Genomic DNA, 23,815 nt, shown 5'->3' on the forward strand with positions numbered 1-23,815 from the left:
GAAATTTATGAAGTACTTAGAGTGAGACAGATGAATATTCGTACGCCCATTAAAACCAAATAAGTTGTTTAAAATTTTCGTTTAGAAGATGGACGCGTTAGTTTACTAGATGACGCGCGTGTAAAAAGTTTTTTGAAAAAGTTGCATTTGGTCGGAATCGCGAAGAAGAAGGTGAGAGTCGTTTTTTACGACCTTTTTATCTGGCCCTGTAGCGAAAAATTTAAACAATACATTTTAGTGATTTTTACCTATGCCAATTACATATTGAAGTGGATAATACTGTACGAACAACTATATATGCTGAAGATTGTATCGAAATTGGATTCTGCGGAAACGTGCGGCAGATATCGAAAGACGTAAGAATCTTTAGATTTATTACAGTTACAGACCGAATACGATGAAAAGCTGCGATTTTCAGCATCTTTAACTCGTGTTTGTTCCAATTTCATGTCCCATGAAATTTTCAACATGTAGCTTAAATTTTCATCACAGGCCCAAACGGAAATTTGTTAAAAGTAACGTTTACCTTTCTTTCGCAGTTCGGATCAGTTGCAATTCTTTCAAAAAATTGTTTAGCGTCATCTAGTAAACTAGTCTTCCTAACTTCCAAAAAAGAAGAAAGAATCAAGTCGTTTAGCCCAATTTTAAACAAGCTATTCGGTTTTAAAGGATGTACAAATATTCACATGACTCACTGTAGATATTTTGGTGAACGAGAAAAAAAGAAAATAAATTTTTCAGTTGTCGGTATTGCTAAAATTGAAAAATATTGGAAAATTCTTTTTACGATCACCATATATCACATGTACACGCGAATGAATCTATCAAGCTGATTAATGGCTTAATATCGTGAAAGATTTGTAGAAAAAATTTTTGTAAAGTTATATAGCACATTTCGCGGTCGTGGGTTTTTCGTTTCTGAAAGATTCTCGTAAATAAGCAGGGCATCGTAACATCGAGAACACGATTTCTTTAAAAATTATATTTAAAAATATACGCTGAGATATGATTTAACATTCCTCGGTGTCTAAGTTTCTTTCCATTTAACTTTATTTTAATCTAAATCGATCATAGGAGTCATCGAGACGTCAATTTTAATCTTAATATATCGTTGCTACACCAGTAGACGACGAAGAAGCAGAATAAGAGAAATCTATTTTATCATAACCTTAGGCATCGAAAATTTTCCAACCAAAGGAAAGTTCAATTATTTTAACTTGACTTATTTCCTACGAAGTTTAATCGCCAAATATCGTGATCTCCAAAATTTCATTAACCCTGCTATGTCGTCTGAATCATTTTACTTAAGAGCAAGAGATATAAAGAGACATCAACTAAACAAGATTATTAATATTCGTGATTTCTCCCTTGAACGTAAAAAAATATAAAAAAAATTGAAGATCATAGCATAATTAAAGATCGATAATCTAGACATCAAGTCTGGCCGATGTTAAATTAATTTCCTTTTCTATCGAACTCGAACTACTCTATCTATGGAATTAATTGACGATCACACGACTACTTCGTGTTTTCTGTATGAGGTTAGACTGAAAGGAAATTTCTATTTGAAAATCTCAGAATTAAACTTCAACTTGGATGATGTTAGATCAATGCTAATTACATCATCTAATACCACAAAGCATGTATTCTCTTTGTTCTATCACGAACAATGCAATCCAAACGAACCTACTCCAATTAATTAAGAATTAATTAACCATCCATGTTACGTTTCCATTGTCAGGGTGCAGGGAATGAAAATCGAAGACCACATTGGCAAGAGCATAAGTAGATATTAATAAGACAACTAAGCTTTTAATATTTCGATTTTTAAATCGCTTAATAATATTAATTGTAAATATATATATATATATATATATAGGCTATTGTTAATAAAATGAAGATAACACAATAATTAAACTAATATCGTTCGTTTCTTACAAAATATTGCGCGTTTATCGTTAAATGTTGTAAACATCGTAAAAATTTCTTTCATGCAATTTTATCTTATTCGATTATTTCCAATGCTTCTTCTTAGTCATCAAGTGACACGAAGATCAACAGATTAACAACGATAGACTTGTCATACTTTTGCCGTGTGATCTCCGTTTGAAAATCATGCAACAAGGCGATACGAGCGGATTTGCGACGACGATCAATATCGTTAATCCTTAAACCAAGCCATAAACAGCGAGTACGAGGCAAAATGATAATCATCGAACAGCCGTTTCGTTTATGCAATCATGCAAATTGATTAGATAACGTAGCGTTGTAGAGGAAAATCGAAGCCGAATCCTCTAGCTATTTCGTAATATTCTCCTGAAGGTAGCAGCATCTGGACGAAGAAACGACGGAATAATGATTTTTTCTATACGCACCTTCACACAGAGGCGATCTGCCAAAAATATACGATACATGCGACGCATGTCTGCTCGTTCGATATATCGATTTGATAGGAACGGAGATTGACACCAACAACTCGAACGAAAGCTCGTTATTTCGGGCCTGTCGATGTCGTATACATACAGCTGTTAGACGTATTAAAAATTACATCGTCGTCGATTGCTTTTTCGAGTGCGACATTGAAGAAGAGCGTATTAATCATCCAACAGGGCAATAAAGACGTTAATGAAGAACGATGCATTACGTGCACCGATATCGTGCTTTTCAACTTTTCTTCTTAGCCTTGCCACGTTTTTACGTTATTTTCAATTCAATTTTTCCCTATTCTATATCGTTGGAAGATTTCTTAAAATTCGAACAAACTATGAAAGGATCGTTTTTGGTATGTGAACTTTCTCGTTCCAATTTTATGTTAACGTCTCTATCACGAGTCTCTTTGTTTGTCGAGATAAAAGCGAAATCGCAATATAAAAATTCTGACATTGTAGCAAGGTTGAAGACACTGAAATATCAGGATACGGAGAGCAAAGCGAAAACGAGAAAGAAGCATCGATTTTCTGAATTCTGTGTCAAGTTGGCAACACACTGCGAGGATCTCGCGCGAGTTTTCTTCTCCCCCTCTGACATTATAGGTTCTCTCATTGTGCCGCTGGAACGTATATACCTGAATTTCCAAAAGGGCTGGAAGGGCGTAGCCCAAATATCAACCAGATGATACCCTCGATTGTTCACTGTCATGGTACCATCGTGTAACGCCTTTCTCAAAAACATATTTCTCATTGAATTTTCTCGCATACATCGCCGTTGAGATTCATTGATCGGTCGATAATTAGTCATCTCGGAATAATTAGAAAAATAGTAAAAAGAGCGTGGCCTTTAAACTAGAGAGATAAAACGAGACAAATAACAAAGAAGATATTATTTATTTGCGTTCAAAGAACGAGGAATTAGAGTTGTATGGACAGTTGTTTTTAAGAAGCCAATGATTCTTAAACAATAGCTTTCAGTAACTATCAGTTTCCAAGTGATAAGAAAACATCATTGAGAAGATTAGATTCTTCATAATAATACAAACTAACGTGTTTACAATTAATAGACCTGGAGGAAAATGTTTATTGATATCTGAGAAATCATAATTAGAAATCTACAGACTCATAATAGAAATCTTCATTCATTTTGTAAAGAAACTAAGTTTCGTGGTATGTTAATTTGGGACAAAATGGCAAAGAGTATTTGTATAAAGTTGTAAATGTTGTTGATCGTAAGGGCTGTGTAATTGAAGAACTTCACACAGAGCTCTTAGTTACTTACTCAAGCTATTAGAAAAGAATCTGAATATGCAACCAATGAAAAAATCATTTGTATAAGCAGACACTATTTTTAATCATAGACATTGCATAAGTCTCTTGTCAAAGAAAAGAGACTGTGTCGATTGAACTTCTTTATTGCCAGTAATGTTTTACACGATACAGTTAGATATAACTAGAAAATATCTTGAACGAATTTAATAGCAATTATACAGCCTTAATATCTTGTAATATGATTTTAAACCACTTAGTGGATTTAGATTTTATTCTTTTGTACCTTAATAACATAAAACTCTGTGAATTAATAAAGTTCTATATAATATTATTGTACTCGATTACTTTCTCTCATACTTTAAGAACTAAGTTGCGGAACCAAAGCGAAGGATAATTCTTTATTAGTTACCTAGTTAGCTGATTTAAGTCTTAAGGAATTAACTGAAAAAGTATTTGTAGCACTTTGTTAAGAAAAGACATTGAATCTCCCCATCGTATAAAGGAAATAGTAACTTAAAGGTATAGCTTAGAAATCCAACATTATTGTCAAGCTCCCACCCACAATTTCTCGTCTAATCCTTTAAAAACCATCTAAAAATATCTATAATCATGCAATGAACACAGACAATTCATGCCAAGACTGAACATAGGTTAGGACTGTCGAGCAACTATCACTTTTCACTTTGAAAAACTTGACGTATCTCATGTTATTCACACATTAGGAAGTACTGTACTATTAAAATAGTATCAAAAAGTATAAAATCAAGAAATTCAACGTGTCCGTGCAGCGGTATCAGCCGAATACAATGTTTACCGTTCAACGCATCTCACTGTCATGTCTCTACACAATTTATGATCTACATGTATATGGTGTGTATAACCATCTACTTCTCTATGTCACAGTAAGGAAACGTTCAAGAGAATACGTAACGGCGATTTCTGGCGAAAACGATCGAGAAGCACAGCGTTTCCGTGGACAACACCCGCGGAGAAGATCGCGTTTTCACGATGATCGTGCGGGCGACGATCAAGAAGAGTCGAGCACAACTGTGGTACGCGTGTCGCGTAAACATCGGATTCAGCAGAAGCCGCCAAAATCGAGAATTACGAAGGAACATCCTTAGAACAGCATCGGGTAAAAAAGTGATGGTCCCCCCTACCCTCTTCCTCGGGCACCCGCTCCATCGTTTTCCCAAGAGTAACCCAGGCACTGGCACGCAGACGCACAGCTCTGCATTCGGAGTTCGGAGACGGACAGGCAAACGAGCGAAGCGGCGAGAGAAAGAGCGCGGTAAGAGGGGCAACAAGTGAGGAAGGGGTTCCTAGGGAGGGAGACTCGGGGAAGAGAGACGCAGCGGGGGGAGGGAACACAGAGAAAGAAGAGGGAGAGAAGCCCGAGAGACCCGAGTAAAAGCTATGTGCTAGAGGTTAAGGCACGTCCTACGGCCTACGGTACTCACTGCTGACTCTCATGCCACCCAGGGGTGGATTCGTGGGCGCGTTGGTGCAATCGGCAAAGGAGGTGGTCCTCGGTCGGCTGCTCATTCTGAAATCTTCTTGACCCGATTCTCCACCGCCACCTGACACTCAAATCTTTTTAGAATAAAACGCCGCTTCTGGTTATTCCTATGCTGGTCGCCGCCTCGGCTGGCCGTGGCACTTCCTCACGTGAAGATAGCCAGCAGCGCGTCGTCGTCGTCGCCGTCGTCGTTGTTATTGTCGTCGTCGACACCACCTCGGACATCAATGACAGCACGAACGATAATTACATCGCACGCACGCATGCACGTCCGCACGGTTCGGTTCTTCTATATTACGCCACGGCCGCGCTCGATCGATGGATGGAGGGAGAGAAAGAAAAAGAGAGGAAGGGTGGGAGGGAGTAGGAGGGATAGATGGGAGGGAAGAGCTACGAGCGAGCAAAGCGCGCGCAAGATCCAGAAAACGGAAACCACGTCGGAGAACAGTGTGCTCCTTCACGATGATTAATCGAATCACTAAAATAAAGAAAATGGAAAACGGTGGTCGCCGAAATTTTCGATCACTTTCTCGACACTTTCTTCGACGAATTACGCTCCTGTTAACCGCTGACGATGTAGCGTGGCAATGGTAGTGACGGCAGCGACTCTCACAATCAAAACGTTCGTCGTTAACAACGCACACTGGGTTATACGCTCCGTTAGCACAAGCAACTTCGCGTGATAGACTTGACCGTCGCGATACGCGATTCACTCGATGCTCTCTTTTCCCTTGGGGAATCTAGTCGATTCTCCACCAATGAATATGATATACGCCGCGTCGATAGCGTCCAACTACACGAATTGACACAATTTGCGACAATCTTTCGTATTAACCGCTGACTGTCAGGGAGTATCACGCACCGAGAAGTGCGGTTCTACTACCTAATAACCTGACGGGGGCGCGGAGTGTTGCGGAGAGCTATGCCGCGAGGGGAGGCAGGGGTTGACGTTTTCGGAACGGTTCGTACACGTTCGCCAGTGGAGGCACACCGCCGCACTTGCTTGCCTTCCTATATAGTACAACTCCACGATGATCCGGCTGACGGGTCGGATTTCTTCGTCGTTGGTGATCTTTCTATGTAATTCGCCACCGTGGCTTCTACAACAGCCGCAACACTTTGAATTTTTCTTCTCTCAATGACGATACACCTATACGACGCTTGTCGTTCTTACATCGTACACTTCTTCCAATCGTTCTCTCTTTTTCGGTCTAACGGCGTAGTCGTCAATCGTCTCTTTTCGTTTCTCTCACTCTCTCGCTTTTCTTCCTTTCTCTTGCTTCTCTTATTCTCTCGACTGTTTTCTCTCACTTCTACGCTCGAACTTTTCGAGTATGCGGGGGAAGCGCTACTGCCTCACCTCCACCACTACCACTCTTTCTCGCTCGCTCTATCTTTCTCGATATACTTTGAATCTTGTCACTACTCGTCACTCCTGGCGCTTCTTGACTTGTCAGGCCCGACCTTATCGACTTGCCAGGCTTGTGCACGCTTCGTCGCGAACACCGCTTTCCTAGACGGAAAAACAAGCTTCGACCGTGCTGACGCCGACGTGGACGTCTTCGTCGTCGTCCGTGTCGACGTTGCTCGAGGGGAGGTCGTCGTCACCGTCGTTGTTCACCTCTGCTTTCGATAATTGTGAAACCACTATACGAACGTCGTCTCGAGCCTGACGGCGGGAAAGGGGTAAAAGGCGCGAGCTGGACTTACGCGGCAAAACCAATTCCTCGACAATCAACGACGACGTTTTCTCTTCCTCACCGTGCACACGAACACCACACCACTTACGAATTTTTCGAAGCCTCCTCAGACATTGACCCGTTCGGGCTAGATCGGGCCACTCGAATGTCCACGAACATTGCCGAAAGTGACGTCAGTAATACCCCGCCCTGCCTCTTACCCTGCAGACCTGCTGATCAACGTATAGCAAGTGAGATGGCGCTTTCGTCGTCCATCTTACCACCATCTTGCGACAATTTTTCTTACTAAATTAGTTGGGCGCTAAATTTAACAGTATATTGTATACGTTTAAAAAACTTACAAACGAAAACCATAGGAGAAAAACATGATAAGTTGCACTTTTAGATTTTGACAAGAAAGCGATTTTAAAATTCGATCCTAATATGGAATTATCATATTATTTTCATGTGGTCTTCAAATAATATACAATAATCGTATTAAAGGATGATATATAACAAGTATACGAATAGCTGCTTAAGTAATATATATATATTTCTTTAACGAAACTGTTCATATAGAATATTATGTTTTATGGATAAAATAAATAATAAAAGCATGTGTAAATATGTATTTCTAACATGTTATATATGTTACATTCTCTATTAATCTATTATTTTTTTGAAATTAGTCTTAACCAAGGAATAAATATTCATATATTATAAAGTTCTTTCCGTTCATTATCAGTTTTAAATATTGTACTACTTTATTCAAATACTATATCAATATTTCTTAGTAATATAAATAAACGATTGGTTTATAAAGTGTTGGATAATATAGGAACATTAAATATTTTTTGTTAAAACAACTTTCATTTTAAAATTATTTGGAATTGTATACCAATAAACATATGTCAATTGAATATTGATATACACGTTACTTGACTCACGTGGTTTCCGATTTCTAGTTTCAGCTATAGTTAACAATTTCCTGGTTTGAATGTGAAAAGTGCAGAGAGCGTGGAACATATTTTCCATCTGAATATTTCAGATGGTTGTGTTAAAAATGGTATATTATCATGAAAAGTGACGTTATAATGCTAATGAAAAGGTATGAACGATAATTGGTACAGCTTATCATAGTTTTATTGTAACTTGAACCTCGCGAATGACATGGGACAACCAACGTTTAATCGTAGTGTCATCAAATTACACGATTTGTGCAATTAAACTCGTCATTATTAATATGTTGTTCTACATATCGAATATGATATTTAAAAATATCGTAGGGCCTCTTTATAGATATAGAAGGTACAAATAATGATGCCACTGTGTGGTAAATACGTAGACAAGAAATTATTGCCAAATTAGTTAATCAAATCATACTGTTGCAATGACAACTGTATTTGAAATCATGGAACTTGCTGTACAGACAAAATGTAGTATAAACTTGTCTTAATAACATTCAAACATCGTAATCCATATTTTCTAATACCGACTTTGTAAAAGGATCAGAGTATTCCTTGCGCCAAATATATAGGAATTATATTCACTGGAATTGTTGAAAACAGATATCGATAAAATCAATAGCATGTCAAGTAATAGTCATCTAATTGACTAAATATAGATTGCTATACATATAATATACAGCATAGACCTTGCATTTTATGGATCCTCGTGTTCCATATTTTGAAATATTGATCGTATAGAAAATCAGAGTGTTTCTTATGTCTTCTGTGATTTATAGCAGTAGATGTAGGAATTATATTCAATCCAACTAACAAAGTTGATAAAGTCACAGACGATGCATATTTGTCATCAGTCGTCAGTGCAATCCCACTGAGGATGGAAAGAATGCCAAATAGAGAAAAGAGAAAAGTATTTACATACATAGTTATTACTAATAAACTTACTCTTTCCTTATACGAATTATACAGTTGCCGTACATACTATGTACAATCATAACTAAAGCTTATTGTTAATGTTAAAGATGGCTCTTATATATGCTATACCAGATTGTAAAAGTGTTTACAAATACAATGGCAGTATTGCCTTTTTAAAACGTCAAAAAATTCAAACTTGAAAATATATGGGAGAAAGCCATTCCTGATATAAGAGAACTAAAGGCAAGACACTTAATATGTGAGAAACATTTTAAAGAGGAATTTATAAAAAAAAGAATTGTTCGAAAAGATTATTGTAATAATTTTATATATAATTAGTATTATTTTGTACATATATAATATGTTGTGTAATATATACAAAGTATTGAATAAAATGTAGGTATGTATATAGAAAATTTTACATTATTTACTGTTTAGTTTGCGATAGTTTAAATATTATATTGTATAGTTGGTGTTAAGGATAATGTATCAGCGATCTTGCATATGATGACCCAATAGTTTTGTATTTATTGGAAAAATGATATATTTGATAAACTATATAACAAGTATATATATATATATAAAACAAATTTTTATTAACATTCTACCTTCAAAAAGCAATCTCACATTTTTACTTTTATAAAATTACTTTTATCTTGCTCTTTTTTATAAAAAGAGAATGGTTTCTGTACTGTACCTCTTTTACCTAATAATTATATTTCATTTCTGTCGAAATGTTTCCAATAAATTACGCATAAGTAACATTCTTGGCTATATCAATAATGGCGAATGCGCATATGCATTCTTGGGTTCCTTCAAGCAGCGCTGCTACGTGAGAGGTAAGTGAATTAAAGATAGGACTTCAAAATGAAAAGCCAAAAATTCGGCGAATTGTCAGATTGCGTTATGTATGCGACAGTGGTCATCGTAAGAACTACATAACTGATTATCATTAATGTGGGTGGAAATAAATAAGATGAGTATAAAAATTATGAAAGCTACATTAACAAAGTGAGATGGTTATATGATTTACATATATGTATAATAGGGAACAGAAAAGGTGATTATCTTGGAATGGATTATGAAGAGGAATGCAAATCTGATTGGTTATTTCTGATGGACCCATCGTAATCATATAGATAAGCACGCGTATTGGTAATTTGAAGTATCATACTGGGATAGAGATCAGTGTTTCCCGTTATCTGTGTACTGTCCTGCATATATCTTCCCAGCTTTAGAGAATTTTAGTGAGGTATTAAGGCCAATAGTAAGGAAGAGGAAATATATTAAAGCGCGTACGCAACAAAAATAATAGGAAAGGTAGGAAATCCCTATAACCAGTGTCGTTCATTTCATTACCGACCATATTTTACTAAGTGCAAAAGTGAGCCACGGTCATATAACTAGGTCCGAACTCTCTTCTACCGAAAGCATTGACGAAACCGTCCATCTTTTGAGTCAACAAAAATCAAGGTGGAGGGCAAGAAAAGCTCTCATTATACTGCGTGACAGATATGTACACATATACATAGATATTATGAATGTCTCAGACAGAGATAGAGACACTTCTCATTTCTGTTTATATCACAGAACGAGACCTTCTCTTCTTTTCCATCTTGATTTTTTTTACTCAAAGAACGGGCAGTTTTCCCTAGCGAGTGTCCAGATTTGTCTGTTTGACCGTGAGGTGATTATAGTGAAAACCAGGTTATAGGGAATCTTTTGTTGTGTTTTGTTCGATCCACGGACGACCGTGGTTCGATCCATCGAAGGTCCCTTTCCCACTTAAGGGCCTTACTTGTAATATAGGAGGAGTAGGGAGACACACCAATCCAGGCCCGTTTACTTTATTCCCCTACCTGGAACTTCTACAATTCCATTTTCAAAAGCATCATTTCTCCGCATTCTGCCTCGTGATTCCGTTGTTGGTTGAGATCGTGTACTTGTTTTCTCAACGAAATTTTGTTGGAACGTCTTTTCATTCACAATCTACATTTTGGCAAGTTTAAACATCACAAATCAGGATAGAAAACGGATTTGCTTGCTGGCCTTGGATGGGTTTGAATTCAGTCCACGTTTTTTGATTTTAATCGTGACTAGATCCACACTCATCCAGGGAAATCGAGCTGATGTTCAGAGACGATCCTCAAGATTGAACCTGTTTGTTGGATTTACAGAAAATACTTTTCAGTTAGTTTCTTTCCAACAAATTTTGTGTTTTATTGTAAATAGTTTATAGAAATGAAGAAAGTAAAGAAAAGAAAAGAAGCAAAGAAATAATTAATATCGCTATATTTGATGAACAAATATACTTTTATATCATCGTAAGTAACGTATTTAAAAAAAATTAAATTCTTTCTCTTTGTTTTTTTATCTTATTTCATATCGTTTCACGTAAGAACAAATCTTTTGTGTTCTATATGATCTTATTTTAAAATTATTCTAGTATACAATTGTTGTGTAAAAGTAAGGAATATACGAAAGATACTTAAATTTCAAACCAGTGAATATAGGATTTGTTTCAGTTTCTTTGTGTATGAACACCTGCAGTATTTCCCCTCCAACGATCTCCCTCTTTTCATTGGTAGTAATAATCCTGCTGCCCTTAACCCTCCCCTCCTGATCTATCTGTCTCTGTTTATTCACTTTTCCTTCTCATATTTCATTCGTCTTTCTACGTCCTATATAACGGTAAGAACTTGTCTTTATCGTCTTTTTTCTGCGTCCAGATTATTTTTACTTTCGGATATATGTAAAATTCGAGAATGGAATCAATGTACCATAATTTTATGATTCGTTCTTTTTTCTATTTTCTTTTATCAAAATATTTTGTATATATTTAAAAATAAAACAATATTGAATACGAAGTAGTTGTAAACATTTCATTCTTTCACTGTATATATACTTCGTACAATGTTACATTTACAATTACTTGACGTATATAAGGGACCGGATATTTCCATGGAATCAATGAATACTTGTTTCCTCTGCTCTACATGTATAATATAAATCTTATGTATATTATAATAATTTGTTTAAGAATAAATAATATGAATAAACAATGTGCGTCTTTACACGCGTGAACGTGTTATTTATATTTCAATTACTATATTATGAAGAAAATTATTTTTATCCTAAGGAAACATAAAAAACGTATATATGAGATAAATAACTTTTGAAATTTTGGTGAATTTTTGATAAACACACGATTATGTTACTTGGTAATTTTATGTCGTAAATAAGTTCAAATTACGATATTGCGTGTCTCATATAAATGAAGTTTTTTCCTCTTTACATTGTCCATAATGTATATCACGTATTTCGAGATTCTAGACTTAATTGTGCTATACAAGTATGCTCATCTTGATTTTCCTCTTCATAACATATATCAGGGTTTGAACGCATTTGCTCTATCGCTTGTTTAATCTGAATTTGTAATTGACTGGCAACTTTGCGTACTGCCATATAGTTTTGTTTTATTTGTTTTATACATGATGGTAAACTTTTCCATGGAGCAACACTTGTATGGCCAAGATAAAGTTCCTTCCATAACTGTATACTAATAGGTGCAACGCTGGGCCAAATGACTCCTGAATTTGGTTCATACAAAGGATTCAACCATTTCTCTAATATTTCCGGTTGATTTATATAAGACCATAAACTACACGTTCGTTCAGATAATCGAAGTCTAACTCTCTCTGCTTCTGAATCACCTGGAGTCAATATATACACAAATATTTTAAATATGGAAATCAAGTATTAGAATGAATATATAATAGTATTATGTGTAAATACCTAAAAATGTGCCATAATTAGAGTAATATGCATGATTGTACAACTCAATCAATAATTCTACTGTATATTCAAAGCTAAATTGAAATTGATAATGGAGTTGGTAAAGACAGTCGAGGAAAAGAAGAAAAGTCGGAGCATGCGTTGGATTTTGTGAATTCGATGGATGGTATGGTCCATGACGTGTACGGCTAAAAAATTGATGACCAGCTTGTATCCATTCACGTTCGATTAAAGCTTGAAGGCCACGTACTGTTCTACAGTCAGGATTTAATATCGTTTGTGCTAAGCTGGTTACCACTAAAGTAGAATCTCTGCCAGCACTACCTGTTCAAAACGCAGCAAGTATCCTTACTTAGTAATAGTATAGTATAATTAGTATAATCGTATTTGCTTAATCATTTTATAGATTATATACCATGAACTAATACAGCTGCAACTTCTTGATGAAGACACTGAGCAGTTACACAAGCAGCGTTTAAAGCGCTTTGTACAGCGGATAACCATCCACCGTTATCAAGTCTTGAGATCCACTGGGAAGTAGAACACGTTATATCATTACAAGCTTCTATCAATTTAAAAAAACTATCTGCTAAATCATGGGGTCGCGGAACCGCTTTGTGTACTTTCCGCCATTGCGGATAAGCAGCATCCATTTCTGTACCACCACCCTTAGCTCTGGAACTTTGAGCTTGGCTAATGGATCTTGTATCTATTATATAACTATTGACAAATTTTACATTAGTAACATTGGTTAGATCGAAAAGGTATTACTTTGTTATTAGTATGAGACATTGCGATTGATATTAAATATCAAATCATAGTTAAACACTTCTATGATCGGCTAAAGTATAAGCTATAAAGAATATGGTATTTACCCACGTCTTCCTGGCCCTAACACAGCATTTAACAATCTTTCATCTTCTTTACATCTTTTACCATTAGTGCCACACATTGGTTGACTACTTCTTAACAAGATACTCTGTAACGTTGGTTGATCAATCCTGCATGTATATCTAATTTATTGCATTGTACTTGCTGCACAATATGATATTACATACCCCTCCTTCGTGTCTGTAACATAAAACTGGAAATCGTCCACCATCTCTAAAATTGGCAGATGATATTATAATCTTATCTTCTATGTGACGCGGTACTATAACTGCAGAAGGATAAGAATTGCAAACTTTGTAGTCTTTATTTAAATAGCTAATACGCCATTCATCCGCATAAGCAGTTAACAATCTGGACCATTCTGATACTGGAGCAAATGCAGTCCACCCATCTTCTATTTGTTTTATAGTACTATTAGTAACTTGTGGTCTATTAAAAAATGGATACTGTAAAGTTTGCTCTGTAGTAAAGAAAGAAATAGGAATTAACATAAAATATGGAAAAAATATACTTTTACAAAGATGAAAACAACATTAAGTATTTCACCTTGTGACGTTAACATCTCTATAGATAGCGCAACATTTGTTAAGTCATCTGTTGAATTAATATCTAATTGAAGAATGTGAAAATCTTTACATTTTAATATAATGGTACCACCCGGACTTTGGGTATTCAATTTTTTCTCTATAAGATCAATATTTCGATATAATAGCTGAAAAACATTGAAAGAAGATAGAACATAAATGGACTAAACTAACATTGCAAATAATCATAATGCTAAAATAATTTTCACATTAGATCGTACCCAGAGCTCTTGTCCATCGCCTTGTCGCGAAGACCAAAGAAGATGGTGACTACTAATACATAGTCTTCCATCTATACTTTTGTAATTGCCATCACTTTTATCTACCAAGGCAACATTATCAAGTTTTGGAATTAATATTAGGTCGCCAAGTTCCATTATACGTTTCGATCGAACGTTATTGATATCTAATTATTGACAGAAGTACATATAATTTGTTTATCAAGCTCTACATAACCTAACACTGTTATCTATATAATCATCACTGAACAAATTTTATTTGGTTACTTGGAATAATTGCAAACGTAGATTTATGGATAGATTTATAATGAAATATTTGTCAAGCCTTCATATTCTTCAATCTCTGTGAAATGCGCTTATATCTTATATTTTAGTACACATTGGAAAAATGTATTCTTAATCGCTGCACTTCTGTTTACGTTTCTTATATTTTATGCTATTCATTAGTAAATTTGCCTTCCCTTAGCCGTTGTTACTTATTATGTTATGTATAGTTTACGTAATGTGGCTCCCCGCAGCGTTAATTTTAAGAACGTCATGGTTATGTAGGCAGCCTTCGCCTTTTGTCTATGACTTTTGAGAGCACACTTGTGGCCCCTCGTAGTATGAATTCTGTCGCGGTAAATACGAATATCGTACAGCAATGTAGTCAAAGAAACGAACAAAGGAATTGTAATAATAAATTTATTATGTGTCATAATTATTAATTATCCTTGATAGCTACTAATAATTCTTGTCGTTAGAAGCAACATTGATAGAAGAAACATTGGTAAGACGTGAAACTCTCGTTTTAAACCTCCTTTTAGTCAATGACCGTGTTGTGTACTCGTCTGTGATCAGGTTTACCCGGTTTTTGAGTTACAAAAGGTAAACGAAGATTCGTCATCGATAAAATCATTTTCTGTATTAATGTGCGTCGATTTACTGCTATCTTTTCCTTTTTTGTTTCTCCTTTTGCTAGTAGTACTTAGGTTTGTCCGAGGCCTATGCGTGTTTTTTATGTGTTCAATAAGTAGTATTTACATTTCCTAATAACAGCGGTTGCTATAGTAGAAGTCGGTCTTAACGTCATCTACTGTAAAATCATACCGAACCCGTACAGTCATCTGGTGGCGATGTCGCGTGAACATAATGCCGGAGGGTAGAGAATCCCCACTCTCAGTTCTTTGGCAGTCACCAAAGCGCGGGCTAAGGTTCAAGTTGCATTTTAGATGCGAACGAACGCACATCGTTTTCGGTTAGTGGTCATGAACTAAGTTTCGTGAAACTCATCTACTTTTGCGAAGAGGGACAGGGTCGAGTGGTGCAGGTTGTGATATCTCGTTGTGGACTCTACGATCGAGAATTCGGTAAGTTTCAATGTTGACATTTCTCCGTTTGTTCAACCATGTTCCTTAACCACAAGAAAATGTTGACATTACCAGTACACCGACTCTCGTTGCGAGTCAACGTTCTCTCCCTTCGGTGATTTGACGCATTGTCGTACGATGACGTTTCGTCACCGTGTTTCCTGTGGCATTTATCGAGCGAAATTGCCGTACTTTCGTTTAATACGTAACCACGTTAAATCGCACGTGGAGTTGAAATACGGAGGCGAACCGCATCCGGCGTTGCATGATTGGTCCGAAGCGGTCAAATCATATGTAATTCGAATTAATGTCAACTTTCCTGCGTCAACGGAAGTCGTCGAATGTACTTGATCACCGCGACACGTTTACGTCTCCTACATGTGACAGTCGATGTGCTCGTTAACGATCAACATCTTATTCCACGTACACATTTTGTAAATTCCCCTAGATCGGTATTTAGTGAATATCGACTAAAAAATCCGAATAAAAAATTAAATAATTTTCAATATTAACACATTGTTGGCGGCATACATAACATGCGTTCGTACAAGTACAGGTTTGAATACGTTTTCTTCCATCGTTTCGCCCTGTCAATAACCTACTACATACTGTTAAATAGGAATCTCGTGCGAAAGGCACGAATTTGTCGTGACATCATTCGGAGGCTCATTGGCGAATCCGTGCGTGTTTTATAATCGATTGGAACGTTCTGTATTCCGAATAGGTTATCGGCGTATAAATTCATAAATCGTGGCGCGCGCGTGGTTGTTGGTAGCCGTAGATCGTCGAATCGCGAAAGTCACGTAGTCGTCGTTAGCTCGTCGCCTACGCGTACGCGCGGTTCGCTTGTTAAAAAGGATTAATCTGAACGATTACGTTATCAAACGATCGGGGTGTGAAAGGTATTACGACAGCGCGGTAACATCGCGGAGAAGTTCTCGGGGCGTAGCGGTGGCTTTATCCGCGACGCTGTCGCCTCTCGCCTCGGCCAAATTGTTTTAGTGGCGAAAAGTTGGACGGAACTTTAAGAGGGCGCGTGTTAACTGCCGGCGAAGAAGGTGGCGCGGGAAGACACCGCCATATTAATGTCGCGCGACGAACAACTTTTCGGCAGTAATAGCCGACCGAGAGAAAGATGCAAAAATGAAAACAAAATATTATTCGATCTAGCGGAAACTTCTTTTTGATTTCAACTCTTTGCGTTCTGAAAATTTTTATGGTCGGGTTAGCAATTCCAGTACGCTTTTACAGTAAAACTTTATCGAACCGAAGAGTCCTGTTTCGAAAAGAAAAATATTCCTACACTCGTTTAATAGCATTCTCTTCTTTTCTACCTTTTATAGATGGAAGCAATATGGAAAGCAATTTTAAAGAAGTAATTTAAGAAGCAAATTATCGTTTCATTACCTACGTTCTGTGTGCTACACGTTTCATAAGATTTAAATACCGCGTATGACAAGTACTGTTTTCAAATAGAATACCAAATGCACGAATCGAGTGCCGTTTTTCAACAAGCTAACGTAGAACTGAAATTTGGTTTCTTTATAATTTGTAATTTGTAATTCTACGATAGTAGAGGCATTTGGTTAAAAAATGGTTCGGTCAAGTGGTTAGTACATCGAATTATAACCTCTAGCTACTAATAACTCTATGTTTGGAAATTTCGTGAATCGGCAAGCGGACGCGATTTCCTCGTAAATCTAATATTTTATTTCGTGATTTTTACGTTGTATTTCGAAATATCGAACACGCGGTTCGCGGATGCATGTGTGCGTTCGCATGTATGCTCGCGAGGAATCTGAAATGCTATTCGACCGGCATAATCCGCCCAAGCATCGCCACTAAATTACCATTCGAATTGATTCGCGTTTCGACGGCATAGCGGCGGCATTACCGCACCGACGCCGCGATTTATTTGGAAATCGTAACAATGCCGTTTTCATTGAACGCTACCCAGTAGCAGCGTAAGGTCCGCTGCTATTGTCAAAATGCGGCAGAGGGCGAGTTCTATGCGTCTAATGTTGACCAATGAATTCTGTTCCGTTGCGTTATTAACTGATATCACGATCGCGCGTGTCTCTTCCGACTATGTATGCTCGATTTAGAGCACCTGCGGGAATTTGAATGTGAAAGAACTTTTGTGTATTCATCGGAAATGTACGATACAGTAGAACGTGGTTTACACGAACAAATTAATGCTCAGCTCCGGATACCGCGATCTTATACATCTATGAATCTATATTATCAGTCGAAGTATAATTTCAACTATACGAACGTATTTTATGACGAACGCAGGTTGTTGGTAGAAGCGATGTAAATGATAAAAAGCAAATTATTGGGCTGGCAACTAAGTGATTGTGGATTTTGTCATTACCACCTAACGGTATCATTAATGGAATCAATAGGCAAAATCCGCAATTACTTAGTTGCCAACCCGATATATTCCCAAGGTTCTGGACATCGAGCTAACGACGAAAATATCGTTTGAATTTTATTTTTAATTTCCAATAATCGTACTTCCGTTTATCGCTATTGTAACTAAAAAGATAATTGATTCAACTATCGCCAGCACTTATAGTTCCAATAATTTATCTTTTACACCAATGGCTCTGGTAAGAAGTAATTCATAAAATAATCACCGTTTCGGGTAAAATAATTACAAACGCTTCCGCGACTCACCGTACGTACATATTTACGAGTTACGAATTTACAATTTCCCTCGGATGTATAATTTAAACTAACCTAACCGTATAATTTCGAAATATCCGACTACCCTTAAACATAAATTATTCCATGGAGGAGGGTAGATACGTTGTTGCTTTTCTCACGGCCGTTCGAGGGTTAAAGACTCGTTCGCCACGCGATTATGAACGTTGGAACAGCATTGGTCGCGGCTTCATGTAAATCGCGCGGATTCCTGACAATTCAATTATACGCGTTCTCGAGCGTGTGTCGGCGTGTGCTCTCTTTTCCCTCTCGTTCCTCGCTCGCTCCCTTTCGCCGAGCCGAGCGCCTGCATTTGAAAATGGCGCGCCGCTAATCTCGTAATGCTCGCGTGAGCGTGCTTGCACGACAACTGGCCGGAAAGCTCGATACGATAAAAAGCGCGACAATGAAATCGGTACCCGCTGATCCGTACCCTGATTTTCATTTTCGTTGCGATCGTGTTTCCTTGTAGCTTTCTTCAAGTTTCACGCACTAACCGTGAAACTGTAATGCTTAATCGTGCACGAGTCGTTCGAGTCGTGTGTTCGTCTACAGTTACAGGGAATCGCTGTTCCAATTGTACAGGCTGTTTCAGAACGAAAGTAGTTTCTTAACTTTGATTACTTATTACTCTGTATTACGAGAGTTTTATTTTATTCCAAAGTAAGAGATCAATCGAGGAAGCACGAGAAGCTAATATACTTGCTGCTAATATATCAATAGACCGCAGTTAGTATAATTTCAATTTTATTATAATTTCATGATCGATTCGAAACCGATACACCGCAGTCATATCGATGATAGTTATTTGCACTTTGATAAATCGAGGGAAAAGCTCGCTAAAACAACGAAATTCTAAATCGTTACATTTCCCAAGTTCCTTGTTTCCTAACTTTGACGGAATACGTACGTTTGATTCCAGGAATCTGACGGATTGCAAGCTTCTGACCGGTAGTGTACATCTCTGTGTATCCAATATCTTTTTCTCAATTTCCGCAGTAGAGCACAGTGCGGCATTCGAACGAGGATTCCAGACAAAAAGCAAAAATTGTTGCCCACGTTCGCGCGTTTGCAGGCCACGTTCGCACGTTCACAGACCAGGTTCGCAGGCAGCGATCGTACGTTTGCAGGTAACGTTCTCACGTTCCACGGTGTGGCATTTGAATAAGGATTTGGGGCAAAGCTAAAAAATGTACGTAATGTGCAGTTTTCCTGAAACTTGGTATTAAGGGATTCGACGTGAGTAAAAGTCTGTTTATCGACTCTTTGTCAGGATTTTTTCCTGCTCTCTGGCTCCGTTTAAATATGTTTTAATATATCTTTTTCTTCGTCTAACCACACATACGGTGACGTTTCAGCAAATAGCGGCGATGTTGGGAACGATCGTTTTTTCGTAAGTGTCACGCAGAAATCGTTCGTCTTTCCTTCCATCTCGTCAGACATTGCGCCGACATCTGGTAAAGAACGGAGCTTTTGCGTAACTTTGACAACTTTCTTGGAACAAGTGCGATGACTCAGCCACTCCTCAGCCAAGTCGCGCTTAGTCTGTAACAGAAAAAGATTATGTAGCAACGTAATACAATACCTTCTTGAAAACGAGCAATCTTTTAAATTGCCGATTGAAATTATACGTATTTTTCTTCAAATTCTCTATATTTAATATTTGAGGCGTAACAAATGCTACTTAACAAGAATCAACAGAAGTGTAAGAACAGGAACGTATAACCAGCGAGCTAATTTCCAAGTAATTATTGACTTTGGTGTATAGATGATTTTTATTAATCCTCTGTCGATTTTTGGACGAATTATCGTCGACGTTCGTTACTTATTACTTACTTGCGGATTAAATCATCGAATAATACGATGAAAATCGAGCAACGATTATTTCCATTTCTGTCCAGTGCATGCCGCGCTGCGCGTTTATTTCGTTATAAAATTGTTTCCCTTCGTTCCTGTCGAACAGTATCAGCATCCTTTGCACCATAGTCTCGTAATGGGAAAAACGAACGACGACCGGGAGCTGTGAATCAGCGAGGGAGAAAGAGAAGGGAAAACGTGGAACGAGTGGGTTTTCGGGTGACACAGTATCGAGCCTCGCATTTTCGCAGCCTAACAAGATTTCAACGGCCACTTTAGGGTGTCGCGAAAATCCTTTCAGTGGGCTCGAAACGGCGTATTGTTAGCCGTTGTCTTTCGTTTCGTATCTCTGGTCCCGCGCCTCGCGGAACACGGATTCGATTTGTTCCCCTCTATTTCCTTCCTTCGTTCGTTCTCCCTTCGCCTCTTCTCTTTCTTTTTTCCTTTCTTTTTTTTTTACCTCTACAGTTCTCTAAATTTTATAGGATCAGGACTGATCCGGTGATCGAATTTAGCCCCGTGCTCTCTTGACTGAATTTAGGGGTAGTTTCTTCCGAGGATCTGAACGTGAATGGCCTGCGAATCTTTCTCTTACAGAATCGTTTTTGTTTCCAGGGTATTTAACGCGTCGAGTAAAACCCGCGATAATCTTTTCGTCTCATTTTCAGTTTCCGAGGGTCTTGAGACAGTTTTCTCAAAGAATCGCTTCCCAAAGGAAACTGTTGTTACAAAAATTCAAGCATTCTGATCTATTGTACAAACATCTTGGCGCCTGTTTCCTTCTTTTGCTACTACAAATGCCGCGTATTATACGCGATAGTCGTTTTTCAATCCTGCAATTTAGAGATCCGATTCATTTTGTAAATTCCATTAAGTATATATATATATATATATATATATATATATTCTGTATAGTTTTAAGATTCCTCCGCTATTCAACACGTCGTATGACACGGCTCTCTTTAATCCTGGTCAGTGGGATATAATGGAAATCGATCGGATGGATACGGAATCGTCGTCTCGTTAATAAACGAAAAGCAAGAAGATTTATCGTGTCGGGTATTTGAATATACATGGACGGCAGATTACGATCCGCTGGCCCTGTGAAAGCCCGAAAGTCTTAGCCGACCCCTTTTCATATCAACCCCTAACTTTGAAAACGATTGGTAAGTCCCTTTGAAATTGTCGAAGCATGATCGTGCACGTTTATTTGTGGGCAAACGGCCCTCGCCTATTTCGCCAGGGACACGCAGAGTTGATATTTCTCGTCGATTTTCACGTGTCACCGCAAAGGTAAATCACTTTCGGACATCGATTAAAACGTCAATCGCGAATATGTGAAATTTAAACGAAGTATCAGCGTGAAAGTTTACTTGAACAAACAAGTATTTCGTTTAACGTGTTCTACGTAGCGTCGATGTGTCTGTGTTAGTCGAGGGAAGTAAAGCTCTCGTCGAACGAAGAGAGACGTTCCTTGCCGTATCGTTGGCAAATACAACGTCAAAGGTGAGGAATTTTTTCTCCGATTAAAAAGTTACGTTGCTACTAACGCGGCCCGTTTACGAGAATTTAAAGTTTTGGCAAAACTATTTGGTGAAAACGTACCGGAGGTACCAGCAAATTTTGACTTGGCAATACGTTCATTCGTTAAATCGTAATGTTACAGAACAAAATGTCATTTATTTCACGATATTCTATACTTTTTCTACAATTTTCTACGACGAAACACGTAGATATATTGATACGTTGAAGTTTTAACGTTTCTCGCTAGATCGTAATAACGAAATAAAAATTCAGCTGTGTGAAAAATCCTCTCCGGGAACGAGCGTTTTATTTCTATTAAAAGCATATTGATTAACTTCTATGTATTCCGAGGATCTTCGTTCGAATTATACGGCGAGAAAGACTGGAAAAGTGGAGACAAAAGGATAGACTTTCGGTTCCAATTACTCCACGAAACAATTGGATGAAAGGGATCGAGGAAACGGGAAACGTCGACCAACTTTTTACCATAATCACAGAGCCACGCAGTAGTACGTATACGTGGGCGATGAAGCGCGATCAAATAAACCGTTTCCACCCGTGCACCTGTTTGTTACGTAAAAACTTTGTTAAAAATTGCCATCGGCCGCCTACCTCCATCGGTCGCCGTTTATTTCCATCTGCAACGTTGTTTTTGTCCACTTTTGCTTTCGAATGTCAACGCCGCCGCGATATTGTACCGTGTGTGGACCCAGTGCATTCTCAGTCTGCACTCGTTCCAAACCGATGTATGGAAGCTCGCGAAACACGTGAAAACAGTCCGCCAACCCTTTTTAGTTACGAGCCGCACCAGGTTCGCGGCAGTAAGTTGCGGATTATTTGTTCCAATTTCTCCCTCTCTCTCTCTCTCTCTCTCTCTCTTTTTTACGCTGCTTGTCTCTGTTTTTCGAGTGTAACGCGTGCATATAACGCGCGGTTGCGACATGCAGGGCTCGCGAGTATTGCTCTCGCGTAAATGACGCCTGAATTTTTTCCCTCTGACGCGATATATTCAATTTACCGAGCTTCTTTGACACAAGTCGCGCCGCATCGTTTGTTGCACCGACCGATTTCGCGATGTTGCTCGCGTGCGTTTTCTCTCGGTGCGTTTTGGATACGCCGGGTAGTGCGCGAAATTAGGCTAAAGTTCGCTCCATAGGAGCGTAAACAGGTATTTTGCTTTGGTTCGCGATCGTTGAGGTATCTTCGTTGAGGCTGTTTGCGGAATTTTGGCTGTATATTTCCGGTACGCGTAAGGTAATTTCGCGAGAGAGTTTGCGAGTTCGATTGTAGAAGCATTAACACCATTGATATCAAATTTAAACGAGATTTATATAAATAGAAGATCGCAGGTTATGATTACGGTCGAACGTTATCGGAATTTCTCTTACCAGAATGATGTCGTCCACATTTTGTAAAGATATAGCAGAAAATTCATAATGCGAGACGTAAAAATATAAAATAAGGCAGATGAGATGGCAACTGTGATTTTAACTGTTGTTAATTTGGGGACATGTTTTTGTCGAAAACGTTCCGGATAATTGACACGGTGTTTCATTATTCGACCAAGTGGATATTTTCTCATTGTTCCGTTTAACGTTACAACGAATATCTACAAAGCGAACACTCCAATGATTTTAATTCCTCTCGCTTTTGCATCGACAACGGTATAAATTCTACGGTTTCCTGTTTCGGCCGTATCGATGTTCATAATAAATCGACGGTTCGCTGTGAATTCGAAACACGCAGCTCTTCTCCCGCGCTATCTTTCGCTGTTTCTCTATTGTTCCATCGCCGACGAATCCAAATAAAAAGGGAACAAAATGCAAATGTTCAACGCGGCATAACGAATCGGTTCAGTTTTCGTCTTGTGAATCGCGTTTCTTTCGTCAGCGTTCAGGTGAAGTCACCCGGCAGAATGGACGCGACAAAATGGACGGGCCGTGGACTCGATTTCGGCGAGCACGCGCGACCAAAACCATTGAACCGACTGCATCCGCCAACGGAACACGTTGTGCACGCTTGTTGTTTTCATGACTGACGGATGCAACGGTGAATTAATCCCATGGCAAAGTGCCGGCTGCTATACAACGG

General features: G+C 38.1%; 3 protein-coding genes across 10 annotated transcripts in view; 1 reads left to right on the top strand and 2 right to left on the bottom strand.

Annotated features, from left to right (window-relative positions):
• Nucleotides 1–7,071, bottom strand: part of LOC122571187 (glycogen synthase kinase-3 beta-like) — a 62,681-nt gene extending 55,610 nt beyond the window's left edge. For 4 of the 7 annotated variants that reach the window (XM_043734627.1, XM_043734626.1, XM_043734625.1 and 1 more), the window contains exon 1: nucleotides 5,162–7,071. In XM_043734627.1, the coding sequence (XP_043590562.1) occupies nucleotides 5,162–5,246 (85 nt within the window). In that variant the 5' untranslated portion in view covers nucleotides 5,247–7,071. Of the gene's footprint in view, nucleotides 1–4,861; nucleotides 4,969–5,161 lie in introns of those variants that run through there. The other 3 variants (XM_043734629.1, XM_043734630.1, XM_043734628.1) reach the window with 3 other exon arrangements.
• Nucleotides 7,072–11,073: 4,002 nt separating this feature from the next.
• LOC122571095 (myotubularin-related protein 9) lies at nucleotides 11,074–14,777 on the bottom strand. The gene is made up of 8 exons (XM_043734383.1): nucleotides 14,556–14,777; nucleotides 14,271–14,455; nucleotides 14,012–14,177; nucleotides 13,633–13,925; nucleotides 13,450–13,553; nucleotides 12,990–13,294; nucleotides 12,575–12,898; nucleotides 11,074–12,492 (listed from the first exon to the last, which is right to left on the bottom strand). Exons 2-8 carry the CDS (start codon nucleotides 14,424–14,426, stop codon nucleotides 12,092–12,094), a joined length of 1,749 nt encoding a protein of 582 aa, XP_043590318.1. The 5' UTR covers nucleotides 14,427–14,455; nucleotides 14,556–14,777; the 3' UTR covers nucleotides 11,074–12,091.
• A 716-nt stretch (nucleotides 14,778–15,493) lies between these two features.
• The window catches only part of LOC122571077 (connectin-like), a 348,033-nt gene continuing 339,711 nt past the window's right edge, over nucleotides 15,494–23,815 (top strand). For both annotated transcript variants that reach the window (XM_043734336.1, XM_043734335.1), the window contains exon 1: nucleotides 15,494–15,637. The gene's annotated coding sequence lies outside the window, so the exon portion shown is untranslated. The remainder of the gene's footprint in view (nucleotides 15,638–23,815) is intronic.

This window comes from Bombus pyrosoma, linkage group LG9, assembly GCF_014825855.1.
Source record: "Bombus pyrosoma isolate SC7728 linkage group LG9, ASM1482585v1, whole genome shotgun sequence".
NCBI classification, from domain to species: Eukaryota; Metazoa; Arthropoda; class Insecta; order Hymenoptera; family Apidae; genus Bombus; species Bombus pyrosoma.

Coding starts and splice junctions, on each gene's coding strand:
- LOC122571095 (XM_043734383.1), bottom strand. CDS start 14,426: ATGGAACTTGGCGACCTAATATTAATTCCAAAACTTGATAATGTTGCC. Junction 13,295..13,449: donor TTAGGGCCAGGAAGACGTGG/GTAAATACCATA, acceptor ATTTGTCAATAG/TTATATAATAGATACAAGAT. Junction 12,493..12,574: donor TAATTATGGCACATTTTTAG/GTATTTACACAT, acceptor TATTGACTCCAG/GTGATTCAGAAGCAGAGAGA.